Source organism: Cheilinus undulatus, linkage group 1 (assembly GCF_018320785.1).
Source record: "Cheilinus undulatus linkage group 1, ASM1832078v1, whole genome shotgun sequence".
Lineage (NCBI taxonomy): Eukaryota > Metazoa > Chordata > Actinopteri > Labriformes > Labridae > Cheilinus > Cheilinus undulatus.
Genome location: NC_054865.1, coordinates 47342178 through 47369812, shown reverse-complemented (window position 1 = coordinate 47369812; position 27635 = coordinate 47342178). Strand labels below are relative to the sequence as shown.

At 38.5% G+C, this 27635-nt stretch overlaps 2 protein-coding genes across 6 annotated transcripts; one reads left to right on the top strand and one right to left on the bottom strand.

Annotated features, from left to right (window-relative positions):
- Nucleotides 1–256: 256 nt before the first annotated feature.
- Nucleotides 257–27574, top strand: slc30a4 (solute carrier family 30 member 4). 4 transcript variants are annotated; one of them, XM_041789763.1, is made up of 8 exons: nt 257–2273; nt 12713–13229; nt 18059–18205; nt 18625–18778; nt 19076–19289; nt 19577–19682; nt 20567–20701; nt 24664–27574. In XM_041789763.1, the coding sequence occupies exons 2-8, from the start codon at nt 12830–12832 to the stop codon at nt 24816–24818; spliced, it is 1311 nt and encodes a 436-aa protein (XP_041645697.1). In that variant the 5' UTR covers nt 257–2273; nt 12713–12829; the 3' UTR covers nt 24819–27574. The 4 variants fall into 4 exon arrangements, with proteins under 4 accessions (XP_041645697.1, XP_041645764.1, XP_041645914.1 ...); XM_041789830.1 differs by lacking the exon at nt 257–2273 and adding an exon at nt 12279–12395; XM_041789980.1 differs by lacking the exon at nt 257–2273 and adding an exon at nt 12288–12395 and having other exon boundaries at nt 12778–13229.
- bloc1s6 (biogenesis of lysosomal organelles complex-1, subunit 6, pallidin) lies at nt 2269–11181 on the bottom strand. 2 transcript variants are annotated; one of them, XM_041790185.1, is made up of 6 exons: nt 11068–11181; nt 10766–10848; nt 6175–6334; nt 3720–3807; nt 3550–3636; nt 2269–3464 (listed from the first exon to the last, which is right to left on the bottom strand). In XM_041790185.1, exons 2-6 carry the CDS (start codon nt 10827–10829, stop codon nt 3345–3347), a joined length of 519 nt encoding a protein of 172 aa, XP_041646119.1. In that variant the 5' UTR covers nt 10830–10848; nt 11068–11181; the 3' UTR covers nt 2269–3344. The 2 variants fall into 2 exon arrangements, with proteins under 2 accessions (XP_041646119.1, XP_041646033.1); XM_041790099.1 differs by having other exon boundaries at nt 10766–10845; nt 11068–11172.
- Nucleotides 27575–27635: the final 61 nt, after the last annotated feature.

Here is a 27635-nt window from a genome sequence, read left to right as displayed (position 1 = left end):
AGTGCAAACCCCTTCCACCCCAGCTACCTCCATTACATCTCACTGTTATCCATGTCCAGCTCCTCAGAAGTCCATTCCTTATCTTATTCTACTGCTTCCATTACCACCACCAGTGTCTGGATTCCATAGAGGGGGCATCCTATCCTGCTGTCTTCCTAAGTACGCCTTCAAGTTCATAAAGACATCACGACACAGTCTATCTGCCGAAGACATTTTCACATTTTCAAACGTTTCCAAACATGCAAACTGTAAAAAAGAACAAGTCTCATGTTTCTACAAACCACTTTGTTTTGCTTTTATTATTAACTGTACAAACAGCGGTGGGGTCCAGGTGTAAGTAGTGCATAGAGGCCTCTCGAAATGTCTCTTAAATATTTAAATGCTCCGTTCATGGGATAAAGTTTGGTACACTCTTCTCATACTGTCTGAACCCCGGAAATACGGTCAGTTAAGCTTCAACAACATACCTGTTTTATAGCATTCAACACTAACAGGGCAGAACAACATACAGTAACACTTAATGTTAAACAATAGACAGCATACAGGGACAATAAAAGTGTCTTTGAGGATTTCTCTCTGTTGTCAGGGAAGTGCTTGAGTTTGTCATCACAAGTTGATAGTGAAAGGAACCAGCATTTGATGATTGAGTCCATGTCTTTGGTTTGTGGTCATCTTGGCAAAGTCAGATTTTAAAGGACAGTGACAGAGTTTTTACAGGTTTTAGCCCATTTACTACAGATCACACATACTTCCTGTAAAGAAAACCATTTTCCAAAGCAAATAATAGTCATTAAAAAACTTGAAATGATTTTTTTTTCCCATAAAGACATTCTTTTTTCCTTCCTCGGTCCGAAACAAACGTACAAAAGTCGCCATGCAAGAGGGGACACAAACGGTGTCCAGTTGCACAAACACATCTCTGGTCTGTAAACAAAAGCAGAAGATCTGTCTTTCTCTAATATATGTGGAAATAAATACATAAAGATAATCTCAGTTCTGTTCTGGAAACTTTATTTAATCTCTCATAGCAGTGGTTCTCAGCTGGTGGGACAGGACTCAAACATGAGGCATCGAGCTTCTTTTAGTGGGTCGTAAATGTGTGCAAGGAAGAAAAATTATGTGGCAAAGTCTATGAAGTACGGAGGCCCAAAGTAGACATGTATTAATATATTTTTATTACTCTGTTTTGCAGTGATGACATGCTTAATTAATAGGCCTAAACCTGCTGACCTCATGGCTCTGAGGATGTTATCATAACCCTGCTGAGTTCACTCAGCAGGGTGCACACATGGATGGATTTTTACATTGAACCTAATATTTTTGTTAATGATTTCCAACACAAAACCTCATTTAAAATGTACCTTATTCAAATTAAGGCACAAGGTACACTTTTAAATTGTTATTTGCATGCAATGTGCTTTAGAAAGTTTAAAAATATGGATAAATATGTTTGGAAAAATGTAATGGGGTCTGCAGATGACATCATGCAGCAGCAGAGAACTTGCCTTGAGGGGATGAAACGATTTCTACATAGAGAAATGCTACCAAACAGGCCGACTATGCCAGGCATTCCAAGTGCAAAAATAAAAACATAATTTATTTTTAAGCTACTTGTGTGTCCTGAAATATTCAGGCAAAAATAAGAAGTTTAAAAACCTGAGGGTAAAAGGGCAGCAAGCAGCACTTCAAAAGGCATTTCTAAAGCCTGGACAAGTGGTGTCACAAAAATGCTCGTACATGGTTTGTTTTCACAAAGTAGTCCAGTTTGGTTCAGTACAGTCTTGCCATGGCTTAGCACATTAGCCTTGATCTTGTCCGTGTTTCTTCAGCTGATATCTGTCTAGTCTTCCTCGCTGTGACGGGATATCAGTGTCTTTAAAGAGATCCAGATAATTTTGGCTCAACTCAGCTCAAAATGTTTGTTTGGTTCCCAAACTGATCTTCATTCCTCAAAAGCTTGGATTTTTAACTGTGTATCAAATAACAACATAGGATGGAGGAACAGAAACTGGCACTCAAACAAGAGCTAGCTACAATAGATAACATGAAGAAGTCATTTCATACAATGGGCTCTTTCGTTAACGGCACATCATTACCCAACAAGGTTAATTTGGTTAATAGATATGTTTAAATTAAAAGCATGTCTATGACAAAATGTTGAGTTTTTTATGTTAAAGGAGCTCAGCTAAGACTCTTGTCTCTCTTAATCCAGATATACGATGAAGACATCAGGAGGTCTGCAGGACTGAGTAAATTGATCGCCTTCACGTCAGGTAAAACTGTTAAACTTTGGTAAGAATCACTTTTTTGTATAAAGTGTAAGGATCATACTCAATGTATGTAGACATTTTCTGATGATAGCTGTAGCACAGAGGGTCATTTACAGCTTTAAATTGCTAACTTTCCCTGTTCTCATTAATTTCCTATAGTTGTCCCCACGCCCTGACCCCCAGCGTGTCATCAGTCACATGAATACAAGGAACCTACATTTAAATGAGTGTTTCTCAACTAGTGGGTTGGAACCAAAATTTGGGTGGTGAATAAGTCCCTGGAAAAAAAACAAAACAAAAAAAAAACATAATTGTGGCATAAAGTAAAAGGTGCATGGAAGTCTAAAGCACAAGCTCTTATATAAGATATACAGGGGAACAAATGAAAATGAAATGCATGCATGTCGTCCCACTGCTGCTGCAAAGATCCACTTTTTAAACATGTTTGCTGCCTTGTTGCTCAGTCATGTTTTCTTCCACCTCAGGTATAAATTGCACCATTGTTTATTAAATAAATTTGAGTGGTTGAAAATTTTCAGAAATTTGGGTGGCGATTTCTTATTAAGGAGATGGTATTAAGTCTTGAGGTTAGACCAGCAGAGAATCACTGAATGTTTGACAGCAAAACATTCAACCTAAAAAACTTTTTATCTGAAATATTTTAATGGCTCTGAATTTAAAATTGACTGTGCTTTAAAAAAAAAAAAAAAGAACCTGCAAAGACAGGAGGCATTCTTTCACTCGACCACAATCCGTTTTCAAGTCATGTGTTTATCATTTAAACCACAAATTTCTCACATTAGTTGGCACTTTAAACTGCTTTAGCATGGACCAAATCATCCCTGGCCTCATGTTTTAACTGCATCTCATTTCCCAACCCACTACTGTCTGTTTTATTCTTCACTCCATTTATCAAATAAAACAATACATCCTAAATTAACATTAAAAAATGGCATACACTTTGGAAAATGGTCTGCTGTAATGTGGCATAGACTTAATAATAAATAGAGAACAGGCTAAAACATGCAAAAACAGCTTCAGGGTCTGTTGATACAGCAGACGTACTTGGGGGTCCTACGTTCTTTTAGCAGGTTTGGCAATGAGCTGCCTCTCTCTCTCCAGCTCCTTCTCACGCTGCTGCTCCTTCTCCAGTGCCTCCTTCTGCTTCTGCTGCTGCAGCTTCAGAGCTCTTTTCTGAGAGAAAATAACATTTGTTCATTTCCATCTATCTACAAATATATGCTCTTTTTATGTTCAGTCTGACAGGAATCAGAGGTACCTTTAGTTTAGTTGTCTTTTCATGGAGCATTATCATCTCTTTTCTTATGTTCACCAGTTTATTGTGGTAAATCTTTGCCTCTGTAAACTTAACAAAACAAACTGGATTAGAAAAAGTTCCTTCTGTGCAGAAAACAAACATATAAATGAATGAAATTAATGAACACATACCAGTGAATTGAGGTCCAGTAAGGCGTTACATTCTCTGAACTTTGTGACTTCTTGGTCCAGTGTGTCTAATAATACCAGCTGATTTTGACTGAGAAAAAACAAACATGAAGACAGATGTCATCTGGTGCACATTTTTCCAAAATTTACTCTTTTTTGGGGGTGGAGAGGCAGAAAAATAGCAGATGCAGTCTTTGTGACAAGGAATCACGGGGTACCTAAATACACGATAAGTATCACAGAAAACCTTAACATCACAACACAGGAATCCTGATGCAAGACAGTCCTATCATGATGTATCAGGATGTCTGGAGTATAAGATACCTTGAGGCATAGTTGATGTACAAACTCCACTTGCAAAAAAAAAAGAAAAATCTAAATGTTGTGTAAACTGAGAAGCAAAATTCAGTGATTTGCACATAGTTGTCAATAAAATGGAGCACAAATTCAAGATATTTATCATCCCAAATGATATACTTCATTAATTTTTGAGTATATACATCAATTCAGAATTTGATGACTTCAACAAATTCCCAAAAAGTTGGGAAAGGAGCGAGAAAAGACTGGTTAAGTTGTGAAAGTTAAAAAACACAGGTTATATACTATAGGTATGCAGGTTTATAGAACACAAGTGATAGTACCATGATTTGGTATATAAGGAGAACTCTTGTAAGGCTTGGTTGTTCACATTCAACAACAGCATGAGGTTCCCTTCATTTTGAAAGACTGTGTGGGCAAATAGACCAACAGTTTATGATCAATGTTCCCTCACATGCACTTGGAAGGAATTTAGAGATCTACAGCCCAAAATATTATCAAACAATTCAGAGAATCTGGAGAGATCTCTGCATGTAAGGCATTTCTGTCTTTCAGGAGGCTGAACACCAACACTGAATGCCCATGACCTTCGACCCCTCAGGTGGCACTGTATTAAAAACCAGTATAGGCTCAGGAACAGTTCTGAAAACTAATGTCGTTAACACAGGGTGTTACTGCAAATACAAATGCAAATGCAAATTAAGACTATCATGCAAAGTGGAAGCCAAATATCAGCAGCATCCAGCTGGCTTTTCTTTTCACCTGAGGTGGACTGATCTAAGGGGGAAAAGTGTGCTGTGGTCAGTCTCTTCGATCCCTATTTCGATTCTATCCACATCCTGTATAACCTGACACGCCAAATGGATTTGTTTCACATATAAACCACTCATACAGAGAGTTCAGGGAAGGGCAGAGCCTTTGAAAAAACAAACTCGGAGGGTGATTGGATGAACATTCTGTCTGTCACATCTTTACGGGCCAATCAGAGCAACACAACACGTGACGTAGCCACCAGCAAGCTGCGCCCCTACCAAAGGAGTAAACTCCATTACAGCTGCACCACGCAAACCATGGCCACTGTAGACATGTAAGTGCACGACTTTAGTCGTTTTTGAAAAAAAAAAAAAAAAACTCACTGCTATTCTTTGTTCTTCTTTTAATGAAGAACTGCTGTCAAGTTCTGATAAAACTAGCACTTTAGCAGCATCCAAACTAATGTCTTTCGCCATAACTGCACTGGCGTCTTGTTGCTGCTTGCTTACGCCACAACTCTGCTGCGCCCGAAAGTACTGCCCCTCGACAGTGATTGGTCCTGTCGCTTTCTAACCGGACCCAAACAGTTCAGATGGGAGCTCTGCAAGATGGATTTGCCAGTGAGAAACACAGAAATGGACGAATCCATCTGCTTTGCAAGGTTACATCCTCTTTCAATAAAAGGCATAAAAAGCCCCCCAAAAATATTTTTAAAAAATATATATTAAGTTATCTTTGTGCTGTGATCAATTGAATAAAGTCTGAAAAGGATTTTTGATTCACTGTGCTGTTTTTATTCACATTTTATACAACATCCCAACTTTTTTGGAATTGGGGTCTGCATATATTAACTGAAATTTGGTGTCAGTTTCCCCTCTCAACACAGCTAATACCTTAACTTCTTGTTCGAGCTGTCAGACATGATCCTGCCTTCTTCTTTATATTTGGGTCAATATTTTTTCCTAACCTTGTTTATGAGGGACCACTCAAGAGCTTTACATGACATAACATGTACAATCATATGGCAGTGTATTGACAGTAAAGCTGTTATGATTGGACACTGAGCATTGTCAGAATAAGAGCATGTGGTTAAAATATATATCCTGTTCTTCTCGTCATGTGACGCTCACTCTGAGCCACATGTTTGTTTACTGAATGCTGCAGTCTGTGTGTCAGTATGTCTGTGTGATTCACATTACTGAGAGCTGTGCTGTCACAGCCAGCTTGTTGTCAAAAAAATGTTCAGGAATATCTTCCCCTTGCTTTGTTTTCACAAACGAAATCATAAAATATGTGCAGTGGCGCTTGTTTGCTAAGGCTCTGTCTGGATATTTGAAAAGATAAATGAAAAGACAATTCTGAAGGAGGTTTGTAGAAATACACTTACGTGAGCTCCTGGAGGGCTCGTTTAGAGTTCTGTAGATCAGGTAGATAGTGAGAGAGTAATCCTTCAGTGAGTTTGTCCACTGCTTTCTTATCCACAAACACATTTTCTACAGGAGATGAGCTCTCAACAGGCGGCGGCAGCTGCTGGGCCAGTTCTTGATCTGTCAGACATTTAGAGGAAAAATGTATAAAGCATTTATGTCACAAAATAAGCCTTTAAAACTTATTATCTTTTACGGGTGGTTTGGGTAGTTCTAGCTTCAAAAAAGTCCGTACTAAATTTTTCATCTTTTCTGTCTGCTGACTGTTGAAATGGACGACTGAATCGCTCTGAAAATCATAGTGCAGCCACTAGGGGTGGATAAAAATATAGATTAATCGATGCATCGCAATATTTCCCCTCTCAATTCAATATCGATTCAGCAAATCCTCTGAATCGATTCACCTCCTGGCCAGTGGGGGTCACTGTGCGTGTGATTGGCGTTGTATGGACAGAGGCCACATTCCACCAAAGAACAACCAACCATAACCATGTTATGTGAGGTTTATCTTACCTATCTTACCTTATCACTTTACTTTTTCAGTGTTTATACATAACTGGCATGTTTTTTACTTTTGTACTCCTTATGCACAAATAAGTTATTATTGTGCAAATTTTTATTTTCAGATGTTTTACTGCTAAAAAACGTGAGATGACCTACTACATATGTTCACATGGGCATGAAAATAATTATTAAAAATTGTCAACAGGTCATTTGTGTATTTCTACTTCTTACTGAATCAACATCAAAGCATTTAAATCAATATCAAATTGATATAGAATTGAATTGCAACCTAAAGAATCGAAATCGAATTGAATCGTGAGGTTCTTAGCAATACCCAGCCCTAGCAGCCACTGAATCCTGGTTTGACGCAGATTTTACTGACAAGTTTAACAACCTCAGTAAAATAGTCTGAAATAAAGATGTCACAGTACCAGAATCTCAAACTTTGACACAATACTAGCACAAATCAGATAATACTGATACCTGCTCAACAAAAATACGGTGCTGGATATCTTATATTGGCTGATTTATTGGAGTAAAACACCAAGAAATTTCATGTCAACTCCTGTACAATAGCAAAGTTGAATAAATATGTTGGTAACATTTCAGGACTGAAACAGTGCCAGTGAATTTGTGCAGTATAGACAGTGCTCTTTCTGTCCAAGTTAAAAATATAGCTAAAGATGTACAGGACTTTTTAAAGCTTTAGCTTTATTCAATACAATTTTTCATCATAGTAGAGGAGGCTGTAATTAGGGTTGAACAATTTGTCAAAATAATCTAGGCTAATTGCAATGTTTTTCACAATATTGAAATTGCAATTTAAAATCTGATTGTTTTTAGGTTCCTCATTTATGTATTTCTCAACAAGCACAAGCAATAAATCATTCTATATTATAACTAGCACAATATAAGATAAACTGAATTATGGATGAAAGACTTGAAAAAAATATTTAATTGTGAGTTTTGACTCTTAACGCAAATTTGATATTAATTGGTAAACTGAAGGGTATGAAAAATCATTGTTATTCTAGTTTTGATTAAGAAAATCAAATCATAGATAAATTACAGTGCTTAACAAATTTATTAGACCACCCTAACCCTAACCAAAGTAAGGTTTATGCCACAGCTCTCTAAATTAACAGCACTGGTAATTACCAAAATCATTTTTTATGTTTCTGCAATGGTTAATACACCAATATGTAGAAGCTCTTTAACCCAAATGATATTTTTTATGCTAAAATATAATTATTATTGTTATCCATGAATTTTCAAATTTACTGATTGACAAAAAAACTGAAAAAAACAGTATAGCACATTAATATTTCTTGATTAATATGTCAAATTATAGTTATTTACTTGTATTCTTGAACAGAAAATGAGTTTTAGTGGGTCAATGTTATGCTTGATTAACTTCTGACTTCTCAGAGAAGCCCAGTGAGCCAGCTCAGATTTGGGTGAATTCAGTTTGAAATCCCTCATTCCTGTTCAAAATGGTAAAACGTTGAGAGCTCACTGAAAATGAAAGAGTCCGCCCTTAAAGCACTTCATGATGCTGGATGGTCTTTGAGACAAGTATGACAGGTGGTCTAATAAATTTGTTAAGCACTGTAGATAAACAGGAAACATAGGATAATTGTAAACTTTTCTTAAAAAAAAAAAAAAAAAAGGCACTTAAATGTGTGCACAATGTGTAGAGCAAAAAAATCTCTGCTGCAAAAAGTTTTATCAAACCAGCATTTAAACACGTTTCAGGTTAAAGACATATTGCACTGTCTGCAATTTGAAAAACTGCAGCAGGCCCTATTGCGATTTAATCTAATTTGCGAGTAATTACCCAGCCCTAGTTGAAATGTTTAAAAGTGGGGTATCATAAAGTTTAAAAAATCCTGACAACCTTGGTCTTAAATGCATCATGAAGTGACGTATTAAGTTCCAGTTTTTAACGATATATGTTTTCAAAAATTAAATTAAAAAGTTAATAAATGATCCATTTTTTGGTGAGTGTGGCCTAGTGATTAGTTCATGTACAGAGGCTGCTGTCCTCATGGTGGGAGGTCCAGGTTATAATCCAACCTAAGGTTCTGTTGGAACCAAAGAGGAACCGATCTTTGTCTGGGTAGGCGTTCCACCCAGAAGGTAAACAGCTTTTGACAGCTGGAGAAGCAGAAGTGGTGTGGGTGTTGTTTGCATAACACTTACTGTTTATGGCCACACTGAAATTTGGAAGCAATAAATGGACACGGTGTTAGATCAGTTTTCATCAGACATGATCAAGTCTATCAGCGGGCCAGTTGGTTCAGCCACAGTGCCGCGCTTCAAGGGCTTAGAGCACTGGCTTAGTCTCTACAGGCTCCTTACCCATGTAATTTCCCACTCACTCTTTCCCCCATTCCTATCTCTATCCACTGTCCTGTCTCTCAGATAAAGGCATAAAAAGCCAAATCTAAATCTGTAAACAAAAACAACCCAGTGGCAATGGTAACTGCAAAGGGAAGTGTTGTTGTATCACAGGGAGTCAGACACTGCCACCTCAGCTCAATACCTGGATAACTGACTTTACTCGTTTGTACTGTACATCCTGTATGACGATGGATTTTTGGACAGAATTCCTGAAAGAGTACCATGTTTTAAAGATTACTGCCTATCTCTCTCTTTCAGCGTTTGCATTGACATAACTATGAATGATGCAGTTTAACTAAATGTTAGCCCTGTTCTGCTTTGTCTTTCTTTTATCTCATTTTGCTAACACTCTGTGTTACTTTATAATTATTATTATCCCTGGTGCTCTCAAGAAGTTTCTGGTAATTGCAAATAAAGAGTAAATAAAAAATGAAGACAATCCTTTTTTAGTCCAGCCATGAATGGCAATGTCCCTTTAGCACCAAGCCTGGTATTATCAGATGCTGAACATGAAATTAACAGAGTGAATACCTTTTAAAAATCTCTGTATAGGATGAAATAATAGAATTTATCTTTTCTTATGTTATAAAATCATCTCTGCCCACATTGCTGTGTGTGCACTGCAGTCTGCTTCAACCAAGGGTGCGTACCCTCCCAAACTAAATGCGCTTCTGAAGTGAAGTGCCACAAGATGAGACCTAAAGTTGATATAGTGATAAGAAACTGTGCAATAAGTTGTATTTGAAGTTGAAAAGATGCTTTTTACACTCTTGGTCCTGCTTGTGCCAATCTGGATTGACATGGCAGCGGTCTCTGATGAAAATAGACTCAGCCTGTTTCTAGAGCAGAGTGGCGCTTCTGGTATGTGCCAGAGACGGACCGGAAGGCGTGTTGTGAAACTGACTAGACTGACTAGAAAATAAATGATTTGTCCTGGAGTGCACTTCACTTGCAGATCGCTGCTTAGACAAGAGTATGTGGCATTAAGGATAGTTTCAGACCACTGATTTTAAACTTCAATTTAAGACAAAACTTTACCATAACTGGTGCAAAATGAGCACATGTATAATTGCAGAAGTATCATGTTTTATGTTGAGTAAGCTGCCAAAAATTTTCCATTTTATGCTTTAATGGGGATACTTGTAACTACTTTAACCCACCTAGAGATGAAGGTTTTTTTCACCACTGTAACAGGGTGAAATACTGCTAGCATTGTGCTCATACTGATTAGCTCTGGTCTTTATTATAATTGGCCACATCAGAGAATACAGTCTAGGCCTGCCTTCTTTGTAAGGGGTCTTGAGATAACTTTGGTTATGAACTGACACTATACAAATAAAGGTTAACTGTTAGACAGATTTTAGTATGAGCAAAAAACATTGTTGTCAATAAACTGGCACGGTAACACAATTAAACTATGATGGTACAAATTATAATAAATATAGATTATATAAGGTACCTGAGCATTTACTCACCTATATGTTAATCTCAAATTAATGGTGCCACTGAGTTGTTTTACAGTAAACTGAAACTAGAGCTGCAGCTGGATTTCACTGATTTAAATTCAAGTTCAGACAGTCTGGTCTGGTCTTTATCAGTGTGGATGAAGATACCAGAGTACATGTTTAGCATTAGCATACCTACCTTCACTTTGTGGAAGTTCACTGTTGGACGAAGGTCCTTCATCTCCCATCTCCTCTTCCTCCATTTACTTTTAAACAACACTGCTAACCCAAAAAAGACACCAGGCAATATTATGCATTATTTTTCAGGACTTATCAGACAGTAATGATCATAAAATGTCCAAGTAAAGGTTATAACGTTAGCTAATAACAACATTAATCTGCACGTTGAGGAAGTGTCCAGCTAGCTTTCTAAGCTGCTCTGTTAGCAACCACACAGTCAGAAACCCTTCAGGATGAAAATAATAATCCCCTCTGTCTTACCTGCTCGGTTCTGTACTTAATAAAAATAATAATACAGGTGACTTTAGTTCTGCTGACACTAGCAGGACAGACAACCGCAAGATTTTGGATTTGTTGCTGCAGCTAAAAAAAAATGTCATGTGACTCATGCGTCATCACGTGACTGCGTGCAGACGAAACCAATCTTGCTGTACTAATGGGAAATTAAGTTATTTTTAGTGATCCAATACATTTGGCTCAGCAACAAGATAGGGGTGGGGGGTTCTTTCTGCTCCCAAACGGTTCTTCACATGGGGCCATTTTGGCTTTGGTTTAATGAGTCAGATGGGACAGTCAAACTATGTATTAAAAATACACATTTTTTTACATCCTGTTGTGAATGTTATTGTGAATAAACTTTTACTTCACTGATATATGCTTCCTCTGAAATCTTAACTTTGCAAAGCATATGGATTGGCCAAAGTCATGTCTGATTCAGTGTCACTACAAAAAAGTCAGCTTGCATTTTATTAGTTAAATCCTTTTAGTAGGAAGTTGTAACCAAGGCTAAAAGGTAAAAAGTAAGTCTTGATCCATAAACCTATTCCAGTAAAATTTTAAAGTATTTTATTCAAAGTTTACTTTAAGTACTGAGTAGCTACAGAGGAGTTGCACTGTAAAATACGACCTTTCCTTATTGGCAACAAGAGAATAGATCTCCAAGCAGGTTGTTCAAGTAAAGTAACATCTCTATGATAAAGTAAAATACACAGCAAAACTGACAGTGTTAATTACAATCACATATACTTAGATTTAATGCTTTATAAATATCTATATAAGTCTACACTTGATGTAGTTAAGTGACTCTTTTAAAGTGGTGTTTTACAATAGGAAAGAGCTGCAGTGCTCTTGAAAATCTGTGGCAAGGTGGGTCTCCTCCGGCAAGAACAAAGCAGAGTCAACTTCATAGGAAGGCAGTCCGTACTGATGAAAAATATGGTCTTTGCCTTCTTTGGTAGCTACTAAAGTCAGAGGGGGAATATTTACTAAGTGGATAACTTCACTCATAGTGCAAATGTGTCTTATTTATATTAGAAAAAGTTGTTTTGTTCTGGTAGCCTTATTTGAAGAGGGATACAGATATTCTTTGCTGTTTGTTTTTCACTATGGTTGCACAATGTTGTCCAATTCACGGTTCCATAAAGAATCGGTTCAAAAAGCCCACTCGTCCGTAACAACTCATCAGTACTTGCAACTGTTCCTCCTGAATGCGGAGGTAGACCGCTACTGTTACGACTCTGATGTTTACATTAGTATTACCATGACAGTTATTAACACAAGACCGATGTAAGTTTGTTAAACGGGTAAAGGTGAGTTTTTCTCGTGTTTTTCAAACAAAATACAGCAGTGTAAGGGATGTCTGTCTGTCGGAAACTAAAATGAGAAGATAGCTAACCTTTGGTAGCTAGCTTGTTACTGTTTAGCCAAGGCTGTTTTGACGGACTGTTGAACTTTTATCAGCTCTAGTGGGACTGGGAGTTTCTTATCTCTGGCATATCGGATCTTCATCTTGATAAAGACGTTAACAGGTTTGCCGGGATGTTTTTGCTGGAATTGCTGAGCTGCTTTGACGTAAACGATGCTCTCTCTGTGTCTTATTAACATTTACACGGTTACTCTCTTCCAGGTGCTAACATGGATATGCACTCCTACAACTGTACCTCGTCTCTAAAATGTGAATGATTTCCATAGTACCCTTCGGATAGTTCTCACCTGGATACACATTTACCCCCCACCATCAAAGATGTCAGGTGGGAGCTTCTTGAGCAGGGTGCGGTCTGCCTTCAGGAGGGAGCCGGATGAATGGGACCTGAGCGACACGGCTCCCTTCGACTTCTCCGATGAGCTGGTGGAGGATGAGACCCCGAAATTCAACAAGCTGAAGGTGGTGGTCTCTGGGGAGATGTCAGACTACTCTGCCGGGGCTCCGTCCAACGGGGTGGCGGTGAACACGCTGGTGGTGGCTGATGATGATGATGACTCCCTGCTGGAGTCGTCCTCCAGCCTGGGCAGTCCGGGGTTAAACATGGACCCCTGTGACAACTGCAGCAAGAAGAAGGAGAGCATCAAACACAGGAGGGTGATGAAGAGGCTTGCCATTGCTGCTTTGCTGTATTTCCTTTTCATGATCGGTGAAATTGTAGGTAAGTATGTGCTAAGTACTTCTCCCTGCACCCACCACCAGCCAAATGCAGATACTATTGAGCAGTGTCAGGTGAATCAATCCAACTAACTGGCCACTGGGCCAGGTAAATAAAAGTAGCCTATCCTAAACTAACACAGTGAATTTATTACAGTAAAAACCATAAATTAAACCCCTCTTATTTGTCACAAGCCCAAGGTAGTTAAACAGTGCCTCAAGTTTGATGTGAGACTGCAGAAGTCATGCTCAAAATATTAAATTCTAGTCAGTCTGACACTCATAGTTCAGACAAATGCCTATGAATTTACAGTGCCTCCGTGGAAAGCACAGCAATGATTTGCATGGTAGAATACAGGACAAATTGGATTTAAGGAAGGATTTAAAAGAAGCAACTGATTGGAACATTTATGCACCAACACTCTTATTAAATAGTTGGTCACTTGAATACTTTAAGCCTTGAATATTATAATATACCCCGTGTAATAATACTTCTTGATAAGCCAAAGTGGCTGGTAAAAATTGTTTGTGGCTGGGATATTTTTGAATCCACCAGCCACAGCGGCAGGTAGATGAAAAAATTAAATTCCAGCCTTGCTTTACATTATAGTTATTGTCATAAGTGGAAGTATCTTTGGTGTTTTGGGGGGAGTGTAGAGATGTAGAGAAACAGGAAATTCATGGAGAGAGTTGGAGGTAAGATACACCAGACAGGATCAGAATCAAGAATTAGACCTGCAATCATTGGGGATGCACCATATTGTTTGTAAGGGACACACTGGTTTCAAAAACATTAGTGGCAGTGGAAACAGACTGGCCCTTTTTTCAAAACCAACACCAAACCAACTGTTCATATAAAAACCAATACCTTGTAGACCACTGGTGGACTCAGGGGGACAATTGCTCTCCTGTTTAGACAAAATTTAACAAAGAGCCTCTGAAGTGCCCTCATAGAGGCATTTTTAATGATTTGTTTGGGGGGGCTTTTTGGTCTTTATTTAGAGAGGACAGCTAAAGAGAGACAGGAAACAAGGGAAGAAAGACTGGGTGAAGACATGCACCACACAACACAGGGGACAGGAAACAATTCTGCAACCAGTGCGTCCAGGACTACAGCTTCTACAGCTCTACCCACTGGGGTAGTGGGGTTCCTTCCAGTGGATGAAACTGGAGAGGGCGCATGTCCTACAGTGGAGAAAATCCAATTAGGTGCTATAATTTCTTTGGAATAAAGACCATTTCTACTAACATCCTCTGCTGTGGATCTTTGTGAAATCAATGGCTAAGTAGTTTATAGTTCTCTTTTTACAGAGCTTGAGTAAATGTAAACATGTTCAAAAATGAATTTGATCTAGGTGTAACATATGTCAATAAATAGGCTTTCACAATGAGACACAGTATATTCTAACACAGGAGAGACTTGGCTTTCCTCAAACATTAACATTATTTTCATTTAAAATAATTTTGTAAATATTGGCATGTTTGATATCAGCAAAAATCCAAAATCATGCATCCCTTGGAACCCATGTGACAAGGATTGTAGCCATTCTCTATTCTGACTGAGTTATCAGCACCTCACACATCATTATTTAGACTTTATTAATCCAGAGGAGAGACAAACTCTGTTATTGTGCTGCTCACACACGGACCACAAACAGGACACGTGGAAATTCATTTATGAGAGATGTCAGAATAAGAAGCACAGGCTCTGGCACTCCAAGCAGTTTGGAGCTCAGGGTTTTGCTCAAGGACACCTGGATAGTGCTTAGTGCTTTAAAATAAATGACTCCTGCCACCTTCTTCTTTATTTTATTTTACCAGGAAAATTCTACGAGGGAGAATCACAACAATTTAGAGCACACTTTAAATGACCAGTGGCTTTTCTAGGAAAACAACTAAATGCCCCTGTAGCCGCAATCTTTATGCTATCCTCAATTTACTCAGCAATATCAGCCAACAGACCCCTCTCAGAATCAGTGACTCTAATTTTAGCTCTCTTTGAAGATTATTTCATGCCTAAGGTGCATTGCAGGAAAAGGCAGATCTTTTAAAACTCAGGGTACAGAGAGGAGAATCTGAGGATGGTGGGGATGGTCTACTGGTACCCAGCAGAGCTGAAATAAAAAAGATCACAGCGGTAGGCTGGCAGTTTTCCCAGTATAGCTTCGTTAATAAGAATATACCAGTGCTGTTGTCTGAAAATTTTAGATGATATCCAGCCCATAAGCTCATCAAAAATGCAGTGGTGAGTGGATTTTACATTAGTACTGAGAGGAAAAGACAAATGATACACTCATTCAGGGGTCTGTAAAGTGGATGAGGATGCTGGCACACACAATGTCACCATAATCAATCACAGACAGAAATCTGGCTTCGACAAACTTTGTCTTGACAATGAAGGTAAAGCAGGGCTTATTTCTAAAACATAAAACAATCTTCTCCTTTAACTATCTGACTAGCTTAAAAACATGTACGTTGAAAGTCTGCTGTCGAAACCCATTCTCAAATACTTGTAGGAAGTCACAGATTCAATGTAAGCGCCATCATTTCTGCTTTTCAGAGGTGAATTGTCTTTACTTAATGTCGGCCTTGTCTCATAGTATTCAAAGTATAAGGGGAGCCATTAAAACCTCTCAATCAACTTTACACAACTCAAGTCAACTTAGTTTTATTTGTAAAGCACCTTTGTATCACCTCAGTAAAAGACATTAAAACACCAAAATCAATCACATAAAGAGATAAAATTAGAGAAAGTAAGACAACATTAAACAAGGCATGTTTATTAGTAAAGTGCATTTCAGAAACAAGGTTATTCAAAGTGCTTCAAAAAAGATATCAAAACACAATGACTGTGGGAAAAAGAAACAACTGAAACTTAAAAACAAGTTATTTAAACAGATAATAAAAATCACAAGACAGAAACAGAAATCAAAAGAGAAAAAAACACCTAAAATATATTGAGAAAGAAAAGTAAAATTACACCCCACTGTCAGTTAGGATGGGCAAATTGACCAGACACTGCAAAAAATACATTTTTTCCAGTGGCGGGTGCTAATTTCCTACCCTGGTTGTGTGACATTGCTTGTCCAGGCTTTAGACTGAGTTTTTTTTAAATTTACATTGCGAGATGATACCACAATAGCACTGAAACTTGCCTGAATGCTTCATTTTCAGGACACAAAAGTAGCTTAAGAATAAAGGCTGTTATTTTTTCATCTCTTTTCAACTTGCATAGTTGTAAGCAGCTCAAAAACATGGCTGTGGTAACATTTCAGAAATCACTACTCGCCCCCCAGGGCAGTTCTCCTCTGCTGCATGACGTCTTCTGCAAAGTACCTATAGAGAAACAATAATTTTCTCTGCTAATGCTGTTGTTTGTTTTTTTTAAATCATGAAGAGCCACTGATGTAAATTTCAGTCTGTTTTACAGCCATCAGTTAAAAACTCCTCACAGGAGCTTTAAATAAACTGATAAAATGGATTAAACTATAAAAGCACCCGGAGTGCGCAGACCTCCGCCATTAGTCCTATCTCCCAGTAGTACAGAATCCTTTAAAAAATTCCTGGATCCAGACGGTGATCCAGATCACTCCCAAAATCGAATCAGTTCTTCTTTATGCCATTTCTGACATTCCCTGAAAGTTTCATTAAAATCTGTCCATAACTTTTTGAGTTATGTTGCTAAAAAACAAACTAACAAACCCTCCCAATCACATGACCTCCTTGGCAGTGGTAATTACTCTCTTTAACGGGCTGGTTTACACTAAAAAGACAGTTACTCATACCAGCAGGGGTACAGAATGTTATAACGGCTGCAGATCAGGTTCTCAGCAGGATTTTTTGGAGATAGACACCCTCATACATGCTAGCGCTAACATCACAAAAGAATAGCCTTGGGGCAAATCACAAAAAAGTGTTAGGCTATGCCATGCAAGAATCTCTGTAATTCTACCCAGAGTGGCTGTTTCATTGCACAGAGCAAAAGCAATGACTTTCTTGTCTTTTTTTGCTGTTTTAGTAAAGAGCAGAAAAAAGTATCCCTGCACCTAAAACCTGTTTGTATAAATATGCACAGAGAAGAGCAGGTTGCTTTTGAAGTTTGGACATTTATCAGCATAACATTATGCAATCAAGTCCTGCACATTTACACGTGGTTTAACACATGACTGTGTTATCACAGCCCTCACCTGCACCTCCCAGCAACACATCAAGTTCTTTTTTTTTTTTTTTTTTTTTGGATTTTTGTCTGCACAGGAAGGACCAAAGGCAACTAAGATAAATTGTAGAAGTCAAAGAAATCACTTCAGCCTCTGAGATAGAAACCCTTTAAGCCTTTTTGCTGACTTGCTTGAGCCATCAACTCTCCTAGACAATAGATTAATCTTTAAAAAGAGTTTATGTTACTTTTAGTACATCAGTTATACTATAAAGAAAGTCCAATGCATGTTAAAACCCATAAGGTTGATATGCTTTGAATGGTTTGTTGCCCATGTTTTTATTTTATAATACACAGCTATGTGTTCTAATTTGAGCTGTGTGCACCAGTTTACCCCCTTTTTAAATAAGACTTCATTCCCTTAGAAGCCTGCATGACTGTACTTTTTTGTAATTAATACTTTCTCAAGGAAATAGACTTAAAAAACAAGCCCACTGCTCAGAAAACCATCCATCAGTTCAAATCATATCAAAAAATTCCAGCCATGTACTCAGCTTTTGTCTGTATATAGCCACACTCATCCACACGTGTTTTCTATTGTGTGATCTGTGCCTGCAAGAATAGTTTACATAGATATGATTTGATGCCATGCCAATCACGTTGTCTCTGACTTCCAGGTGGTTACATATCAAACAGCTTAGCCATTATGACTGATGCTGTGCACATGCTGGCAGACGTGGTGGGCATTTTATTCTCCCTGCTGGCCCTCTGGCTCTCCACAAAGCCACCCACCAGGAGGTTCACCTTCGGGCTGCATCGCCTCGGTAAGTGTCTGATTTCAGAGGCCTTCTCACTTCTTCTTTCCATTACCCTTTCTATCGGCCGCTTCTGTCACGTGTGAGGTGAAGTAAAACTTCTAAATTTTTAGTGGATGAGTCACTTTTGAAAGTGAAAGTGCATATTCAGCAGTGTTCAGAGGAGATCAGGCTTCAGAAATGATACTTTAGATTCACTTATGCAGCCATTACAGATTCACAGTATGGATATTTCTTCTAAAAATGTCATTTTGTTTGTTACATGTAAAAGTATCTTCCACTAGTGGAGTTTGCCCTATATGGTATGAGTGTAGTGTGCAAAATAAGCCTTGTAACCACCTCCTTGTACATATCTGAACCCCAGCTTTTTGCCAAATATATTGTCATTGTTCTTTGTCCATGAAACTGACTGTGATTTCCTATTCTAGAGGTGGTTTCTGCAGTCCTTAGTGTGGTGCTAATCTATATTTTGACGGCCATACTGCTCTATGAGGCGATACAGAGGACCGTACACCAAGACTTCGATATAGACGGAGATGTCATGCTCATCACCGCAGCTGTGGGGGTGGCTGTCAACCTCATGTAAATATCTGTTTAGAGAAGAACTGTGGGTGTTTTTTTCCAAAATAAGAACCCAAGTGAGCTTTGATGACAGTGCTGTCTGCATGTCTGCGAGTGTGAGAGTCAGCAGAAATGTAACAGCTGAGTCCAAAGTAACGTTTAAGATGTACTTCATAGCTTTATGTTTTGTAATTTTTGATCACAGAAGGAAGGTGAATAAATGACTCACTGAGTGAGTTTTAAAGGCTGTTGTTCAACCTGATATGACATAGAAGGTAATTTTAAAAATCTCTCTTTTATGCTTTCTCATTTCTTTAGAATGGGTTTCTTGTTAAACCAGGGTGGTCACCTCCACTCTCACGGCCACGGCCATGGTCACTCTCACGGCCCCTCAGCTCCCTCCAGTTCCGCCGGGTCGGGTCAGCAGAGGCAACATGGCAGCCTGGCTGTAAGAGCTGCATTCATCCATGCTTTGGGAGATCTCCTCCAGAGTGTCGGGGTGCTCATAGCTGCCTACATTGTCCGCTTCAAGGTACTCTGCCCTATAGCTATTAACATTAGATATTTTTATTACAGCTTACTGCCTTATTAGAATTTATTTTGGCCAACATTTTTTTACACTCTCCAAAACCATGCTTCCCTAATTGTCTCCTGTAATCGTTAGCTCCTGGTTTGAAATTTAAATTTACTGTTAAGAGGGCAGAGCATGTAACAGGAGATCAACAGGTCAAGTGTTGAGTCACAATGTGCTGAAAAAATAAAGGAAAGAAAAGACCATTATCCTTTTAGCTAACGCGATGTAATTTTCTGACTTTACAGCCGGAGTTAAAACTGGCAGATCCGATCTGTACCTACATCTTCTCTGTTCTGGTCCTCTGCACCACGTTCCGAATCATACGTGACACAATTGTCATCGTGCTGGAGGGTAGGTCTTTGCTCACATAAGCTGTGTTTCCATCAAGCAGCATGGTTCAGTTCTGTTTGGTATGGTATGTGATAATTTGTATTTCTACTGTCAAAAGTTGGTAAAGGTACCTAAATAACCGATCTGTACCGTCTTACTTTTATTGCACCATTGTGTTGGGGCTAGCGTACCTGTTGGGCCCTAAAGAATGGAACTAGACTCACTACTGTCTGTTGATTGGTAGAAGGGACAGCAATTATAATGGAAAAAAAAATGTGCCAAGTTAATGCAATGGGGTCCTGGTGAGATTGAAATGACAACTGAGCTCAGAATGAAAAGTAAAAAGCTGTAGCAATGTGTCGTTTTGTGAATTAGCCGGTTCTAAGAGCCATCACTTTCATTAGAATGGCCAGAGCCACCTCCCGTTTGAGAGTCATTTTCCTTTTTTGAGATTTTGTTGTTTAACAGACATGAAAATAAAACCAAATGAAAAGCCACATGGTTGCTGAAAGATTAGCTCTTATTTCTGAGCTGAGCCAGGTGATCTAGGTCTCTACAAAGAGCTTGAATTTTCATCACCACAGGCAAGGTTGGACAGAGTTTGGCTGTGGCAATGCAAGGAAGATCAGTGTTTACTATACTGAACCGAAGCAGACTGATAGGTGGAAATGCACCAATATTGCTGTCAGATTATGGTTTAATACTGGAGTGGTGGGAGTAGATAGATAGATGGATAGATAGATAGACAGACTGATAGATAGATTGATAGATAGATTGATAGATTGATAGATAGATTGATTGATTTTATGTCAGACTCAGGGTCCATACACACAAACACAAGACAGGGGGTTGTGGTGGGAGTAGAGTAAATGCTTCATTATTTTGTTTTTATCCTGTTGTGTCAGGTGTTCCCAGACACTTGGACACTCTGCGAATCAGAGAGGACCTTCTGAAGCTGGAGGATGTCCAATCAGTGGATGAGCTGAATGTGTGGGCGCTGACAGCCGACAAAACTGCAGCTTTAGTTCATCTCCAGCTCAGTGAGTAGCATCTCAACATGCACACAATTAATACAAACAGGGGATGTGAAGTAGTCATATTTAAATTTTAAATCAATCATTGTTGTGGGGCTTATTGCCAAGTCTGACATTTATATCTCAAATGGATTGTCCTAACCAAACCCTGACAACCTTTGCTCTCATATCGAACAAAGAACAGGCACCACAGGGTTGATGTTTACAAGCTTCTTGATACAAAGGTCCAGGCAGGACAACATCAGGTAAAAAAAAAAAAAAAAAAAAAAAACGCTTAGGGCTCAGGGGGGTTAAGAAGTCAAGGATGCCAGAAAGTAACTTCTTAAGGATTTTTTTTTTTTTAGCTGTTTTCAGGTTTTATATTTATCAAAAGTGGCTGTAGTCTAGATTTTTCTGCCCATTCCCGCCTGTTCTGGCCCATTGAGCTGTCAGTGCATCCTTAAAGCTTCACTGTGTCTCTAGCAAGGCTAGCAAGCTGCAAGATTGTACAGATAAAAGCAGGTTTGCAGCGAAGCTTTTCTTAGTTTAATACTAGCACTGCTAGCATGCCAAAGAAAGCTCTATTTGCATACTACGGTAACTCATACAGTCTGCATTTCGTGACTATGTTGTGACATTTTTATCTTACAATCTGCACAAAACGTGCATAATTGTGTCACCAATGTACAGTAACTTGTTAGAAATAGAAAAGGTAATGGGGTCTTAAAATACATTGAGAGGGTCTTGGAAAAGGTCTTGATAAGTATTAAATTTGCTTCTGAGCCTTTATTTTGACCTTTGAGACTCAAAAAGTTTATTTGGCAATGGGATAAAAATTTAAAGGGGACATTTTATACAATATCCCTTTTTGTGGCTTTTCTAACAAAAATATGTGCCCCTGGCCTGTCCACAATCCCCTCAAATACCATAAAAATCCATTCCCTTCCCCTTTCTCTTTCTCCACCTTTCAGAAAATGTGTGCTGAATCAAGCCGATGCTGGATAGCTCAGTGGGTTACCTTGCTGACTGTGGTCTGGGAGATTGATGGTTCAAATCCCAGTCAGAACCTAAACTTTGGATCAATGTGTCTGTAACATTGTAATATCAGGAGAGCCGCATCCATTTCCTGAGAGTGGTCAGGGGTGGAGTCAGACAGTTCGTTAATATTTAAAGCCACAGACACAGAAACAGCTTGTTCTGAGAAGGGCTGAAACAGAAGGCTTTTGCCATGCAAAAATCGAATACCAGAGTTTTTGGGGGGGGTTTTCAACAACAAACTTCACAGACATGTTTTGGGGACCTCTGAGAACAATATAAACTTGTCTTAAAATGGTAAAATATGTGCCCTTTAAAGAGTTTGTATAAGGCCTTCATGTCTCCACAGCCAGGTGGATTTATTTGTTTTAATATTAGTTTGATTAATGATGCTACCATCAGGTTTCACCATCAGGTTAATGTTAGATGAGAATTATTGGTCTCAGATGTTGCATGCTGCAGTGAAGTTCATAACTTCTATTTTCATTTCATCAGACTGATGAAAAGATTTTTTGCCATTGGTATATGAAGAAACAAAAGGTCCTTCTAGTTCTCATACATAATTAATCAAAATGCCATCAAAAACTGCACAAGGCAAAGAGCGATAACTCAATGGAAGAAGCTGCATTTTTTAAGGGAACAATGTGACAGAGCAGCCTTTAAGTGAAGGGTTGTAATATACCGAAAGAGTAAAAATCACATATGAATCCAGTTTGAATTTCATCACTCACATCACATTGTTCTTCAGGTAAACCTTCACTGAAGAATAAAAAAGATGTTTACATAATTTGTTGGTTGTTGTTTTTGCTGTGAGACTCTTAACTGTACTGACTTATTTGCACAGCTGTATCAAGAGGGAGCTTTGTGATCTATTCTGCACATGAGACCGCAAAGACAAACAAGTAACAGCAACAGTTTCATTACAGTGGTAGACACGTAGCTTTAATACACTGCTGTGGTTATCTTTTTGATATTTCCTGATTTGAGTCACAGTTACAGAAAAGAAACAATTAAGTGAAACTTCACGTGTGGATGTGAAACAAAACACTTTTGACCCATGATGGTTCACATCATCTCTAAATCTTTGTCCTCTTTGATGCTGCACGCTGAGAGTGAAAACAGTTTGACTTTTGGTCTGTTTTATCAAAGAGCCATTTGAATTACAGCAAATATAAAGCTATTTATACCACAGACCTTAGACTTCAGGCACATCATGAAGCTATTAAGTCTTGATCATGTTATAACTATAGCTTTGCTGTATTTCTCTATTGCTATTGCATCCTGGCCACTTCTTACAACTCACAGAAAAGGCTTTATCTATGCTTTTATTCATCTAGTGTGTTTGGCCAGTCGATCTATTTAAAATACACCTGTGAATATTTTAGACAACTTTTTTACTTGTTTACACTTTTACTGAGGAGGAGTTATTAATTATGCTCTATAATGACCAACAATGTATGTTATGTATATTGTCTTGTCAGGTGTTTGTCCTTGTTAGTTTTAGCGAGTTTTATGTGTTTCGCATCAGTTTTATGTGGGACTACAGATGAAAATTAACAACTAACTTAATCTGGTGCAACCAAGTTTTCGTTTGCTATGTATAAATGATGAAATAACTTTATAGTTCTGTTTATATAAAGTGGTATAAAAAGGTGGAATCCACCTTTTCTCCAGCCATAGGCGGTTTTACCAAGGTGCAAAGGTTGGAAAGTGGCTGTTGCTTCATGCATCCAGGAGCTTCTAGGCACACACTTAGGTGGGCATTTTTGAAAGCTTAGATTTTCTCATCTGTTTTTCAAAATGAATCCTGTCCACACATATGTTCCAAAACATCTTCATCCACATAAAAAATTCAAAAAAGCACTGTTACATGCAGTCAAAAGTGCACTCTGATCTCTGGACTATGTCCACTCCTTTTCAAAGTTGTTCCACCAGCATGAGGAGCAACAGCTCATGTTGTGACATTTTAAGCCCACATGAACACATAAAACACTGCAAACAAAGTTTCTGAAATTCTTCACCCTGAAAGGAGTTTTCCAAAAAGTATGTTTTCAGTGAGCTAGGTGAACATGATATGTGTTTTGTACACTTCAGGGCTCCGAAAATCTGAGCTATTTATTGCACCTGCCCACTTTGGTTTGGATGTGTTTTAAAACTTTCTTACAAAACATTTTCAGTCTCCTAAATGTCGTTTGGTTGTATACAAAAGGGCAAAATGCACACAAAACCCTCTGTTAATAATCTAAAAAACACAAATTTCCTTATTTCCTGTACTAGCTTTAGTTTTATTGTCTAAATAAATCCCCTAGAAAGGACACCTGGATCCCCAGTTCAAGGCTTTGAAAAAGTCCAACTATGTCTTCATATCAAGCAAATTATAGCAAAGCAGATACAGAAATATCAAATCAATAAAATAGCAGATCATTGTGTATCAAAATGGCATAAAATTAATATAAAATTGTGTTTGTGGCAGAAGAACTGATATTACATCTGTAGTGTGCATTTGTTGTTTATTTCTACTAGTTAACCTTGCCTTGAGGTGTTAAACTTCTGAGATGTGGGGATTTGATTTTTTTGTTAGTCATATAAGAGGTGACACTCAGCTTGCTCTCATTATGGTAATTTAGTTCTGTGGCTTTGTTAATTGTCAAAATACTTTTCTTTACCCTATGGCTACTTTAAGCAGAATGGATTAATGCTGCTCTTCCCAGAGGGGGCTCTAAATCACTTAAACCTCCCCTGAGGGGCAGCACAGGCGTATACAGTGACATGAACAATGCCTCAATTCATCAAACCAGTAAACTTAAACCAGGGTCTTAAAACGATTTTGCTTGAATGGGATTCATTCATCATTAATCAGGTCAATCTTTTGTATACAGTATAACATGTCTTTTTTTTTGAGACACACTGCAAGTGTTTCCTCTAGATATTCAGTTATATTTTTGTGTTCACAGCGCCCTCTAGTGCCAACAACTGGGAGGAGGTCCAAGCAAAGGCCCGCCACCTGCTGCTTCACACCTACGGCCTCACCAGGTGCACAGTCCAGGTCCAGACTCACAGACAGCGGCCGGTACGCAGCTGTGCACACTGTCAGCAGCCCAGCGCCTGAAGACAGACAGCAGAGATCACAGCACACAGAGAGAGACTAGATGTCACAGCACTGTCACAGCTTAGTGCCATAGAAGGAGCCTCAGTAATTTCTTTAAGGGGGCAAAAGACAGGTGCCAAAGGCTGGGGAAACGGCAGATGCATATTTCTAAATGAAAGGTCACTTCAGCCATCAGGGACTTTGTGCGAGTGAAGTTTGAAAAGTTTCTGCTTAAAGGAATGAAAAAACTTGCTCTTATTTCACCGTAAAAGCCTACTCCAACAGGTCACTTTTTTATATTTTATTGTTTGATTTTTCACTTTATGCTTTTTCACTAGATGATAATTTTAATTTTTGCTACTAGCAGGAAGACTATAAACTAAGACTGTGTTGTACTAAGAATGTCAGCAATGGAAACGTACCTCATGTTTCATAACTACGGAAGCCCTAAGAGGACATGCATTTGTACTTTTATTTTACTCAGTTTTCCCATAACAATAATGTAAGACAACTTTTTTTTTAGCTTGTTAGGGATAGAATTTTACAATGTTTTCAATACTCAAGTTCTCACTAGGGCTGCACGGCAGCACTCCAGATCCTAGCTCTGAATTAAACAACGTGAGATGGTAACCTTTTGAATGTAAAAAAAAAAACTCTACACAGAGCTCAGCAGTATTAACTGAACAGTAAAAATGTTATTCAGTCATCATTGTCAACTCCTCTACAGACCAAAACACACTGCCCTGAGACAAGATAGCCAACAGTAACATGAGCTCTGTCCATGACTCTTTCCTACCTGTCACTTTATCAACACGCTGTTCTATCCTGTTATCGGTTCCACTCTTGTGGCTGTAGTTAGCCGTCATGGTTGCTTTTGCTTCAGCTCAACAAACGCCATCAACCCAAAGAAGCTTTCTTCTTCTACAAAACATAACAAGCAAGTTTTACTGTGGGCAGGATTAGTATTTTCCACTCTGGTATCATTAGAGTCAACCAGTGCTAATAGGGCTAATGTTTACAGTTTCTGTTGCTGTCGTAAAGCAGTCGCTGTAATCTGGCTCGCTGTGCGAATACACCCAGAGCCATGGCTTGAGACAGTCTACCTCTGTGATCCATTTATTATTTTCTTACTTTTTATTATGATCCCCCCCGTTCCCAAGAAAACCTTAAAAAGGAAATTTTGACCTCAGAAATTACCCATGGCAAGTCAGATCAGTTAGTTTCCCAGACTTATTTTTTTATTTTTTGCCTGTATTTTTCCATCACATATGTGCAGAAAGAACATGCAGGATGAATCTCACTGATTCCTGAGAAAAGGGACAAACAGGTTCTAAGTTTGACTTTGTGTTTTTGTTTTACTCCAGTAATTTAAAGTGTAGAATTGTGTAGGCGGAGATCTCAGCTGGCAGTTGGATGTAGGAGCAGATTTCCACATCAGCTTTTTTTTCCCCAAAATATGATTTTTTTTTTTGTTGTTGTTTTTTTTTTACCAATCACATCCTGATTTTTGTCAACCCTGTCAGACACACTTAAGAGCCATACCCCCAGGTTTGGATTGTGGCTCATGCAGGGGTATTTTTTCAACATGTTAGCTTTTTGGCTGAGCAGGGATGAGTAACACTGGTGTAGCTGCTAGTTATATTACGGTAGTTGAGCTCTCGGTCTGCGAGGATTACAGGGAAGTTGACAGGCACAGTCATCAAACAGCAGACTCCATCACTTGTTGTTTTGAATGACTCCTCTATAAAAGCCAGCGCTACACTAGGCTCATATGCTCATCTAGAGCCTCTTTTTCTTAACATGCAAGATTATTACCTAGTGAGGGTGAAAAAGTGGTGCCCACCCCCTCTGGTCTGGTCATTATGTATCCATAAGAATCATCAAATGGGAGCAGGGAAGTGGCTGCATGCAAAACACAAAGAATGGAGGACTGCAGGGCTGCACTAGTGGTTATCTTTCAGCATATCTTAGCACTTTAAACTGGTATATAGGTTGCAGACTTAAAAAAAAGTATTGAAAGTTTTTCTTGTTTTACTTGTTTTCTCCAGCTTTCTAAAACTGATGATTATGATTATGTGAAAACCTACATTGCTTTCCTGAAATACTGAGAAAGATACGTAAAGGTCTAAAATGTACTTGTTATTCTAGGGAACTGAGTAAAAGAAAATGCACAGATATATGTCCACTAGAGGCTTCCATAGATAATAACTGTGGTCACAGGGCATATAAGCTGCACTCCTCGGTCTGGCTTACATGAGGAGTACCACTTAAGTAGACATTTCATCTCATCAATTGCACTAAATCATTAGTATTCTTCAGCCAAAGTCTGTTGTAAAGCAGATTTTTAGATTGTTTAATTGGTCTTCATTGGTCGTACTAACACTTTCAATAGCCTCACTTTTACCTGACATTTTACGCAAGCTTGTCTTTACTTTATCGTGGCAAACAGGCAACTGACAATCAAAGTGTGACTGACTTTGAATAAGACTGACTTCAGTGTGGTTTCAGCCTTACGCTCTATACACAGCTTTTTCCATTTTCAGTGACTTACAGTGTAATCATGCAGATGGGTTTAAGAGAGTTTCAGTATTTCAGAGTTGCAGTGTTTTTAAAGGAAGAGCTGTGAGGAGAGATCTGCCAATAAAGTTGTTGAAAGTGTTTCTCCGTCAAGTGTTTAGAGGCTGTGGCGTGGTTTTGGATAAACCTTTCCACTCCTCTGATGTTAATTATCAAGCGAAATCAGAAACTGGATCACTTTTTGTTTATAATAAAGTATTTAATCATTTGTGACTGTCTGTATTTTTTTTTTTTACATCCGTGGCTGTCCCTACCATTGAG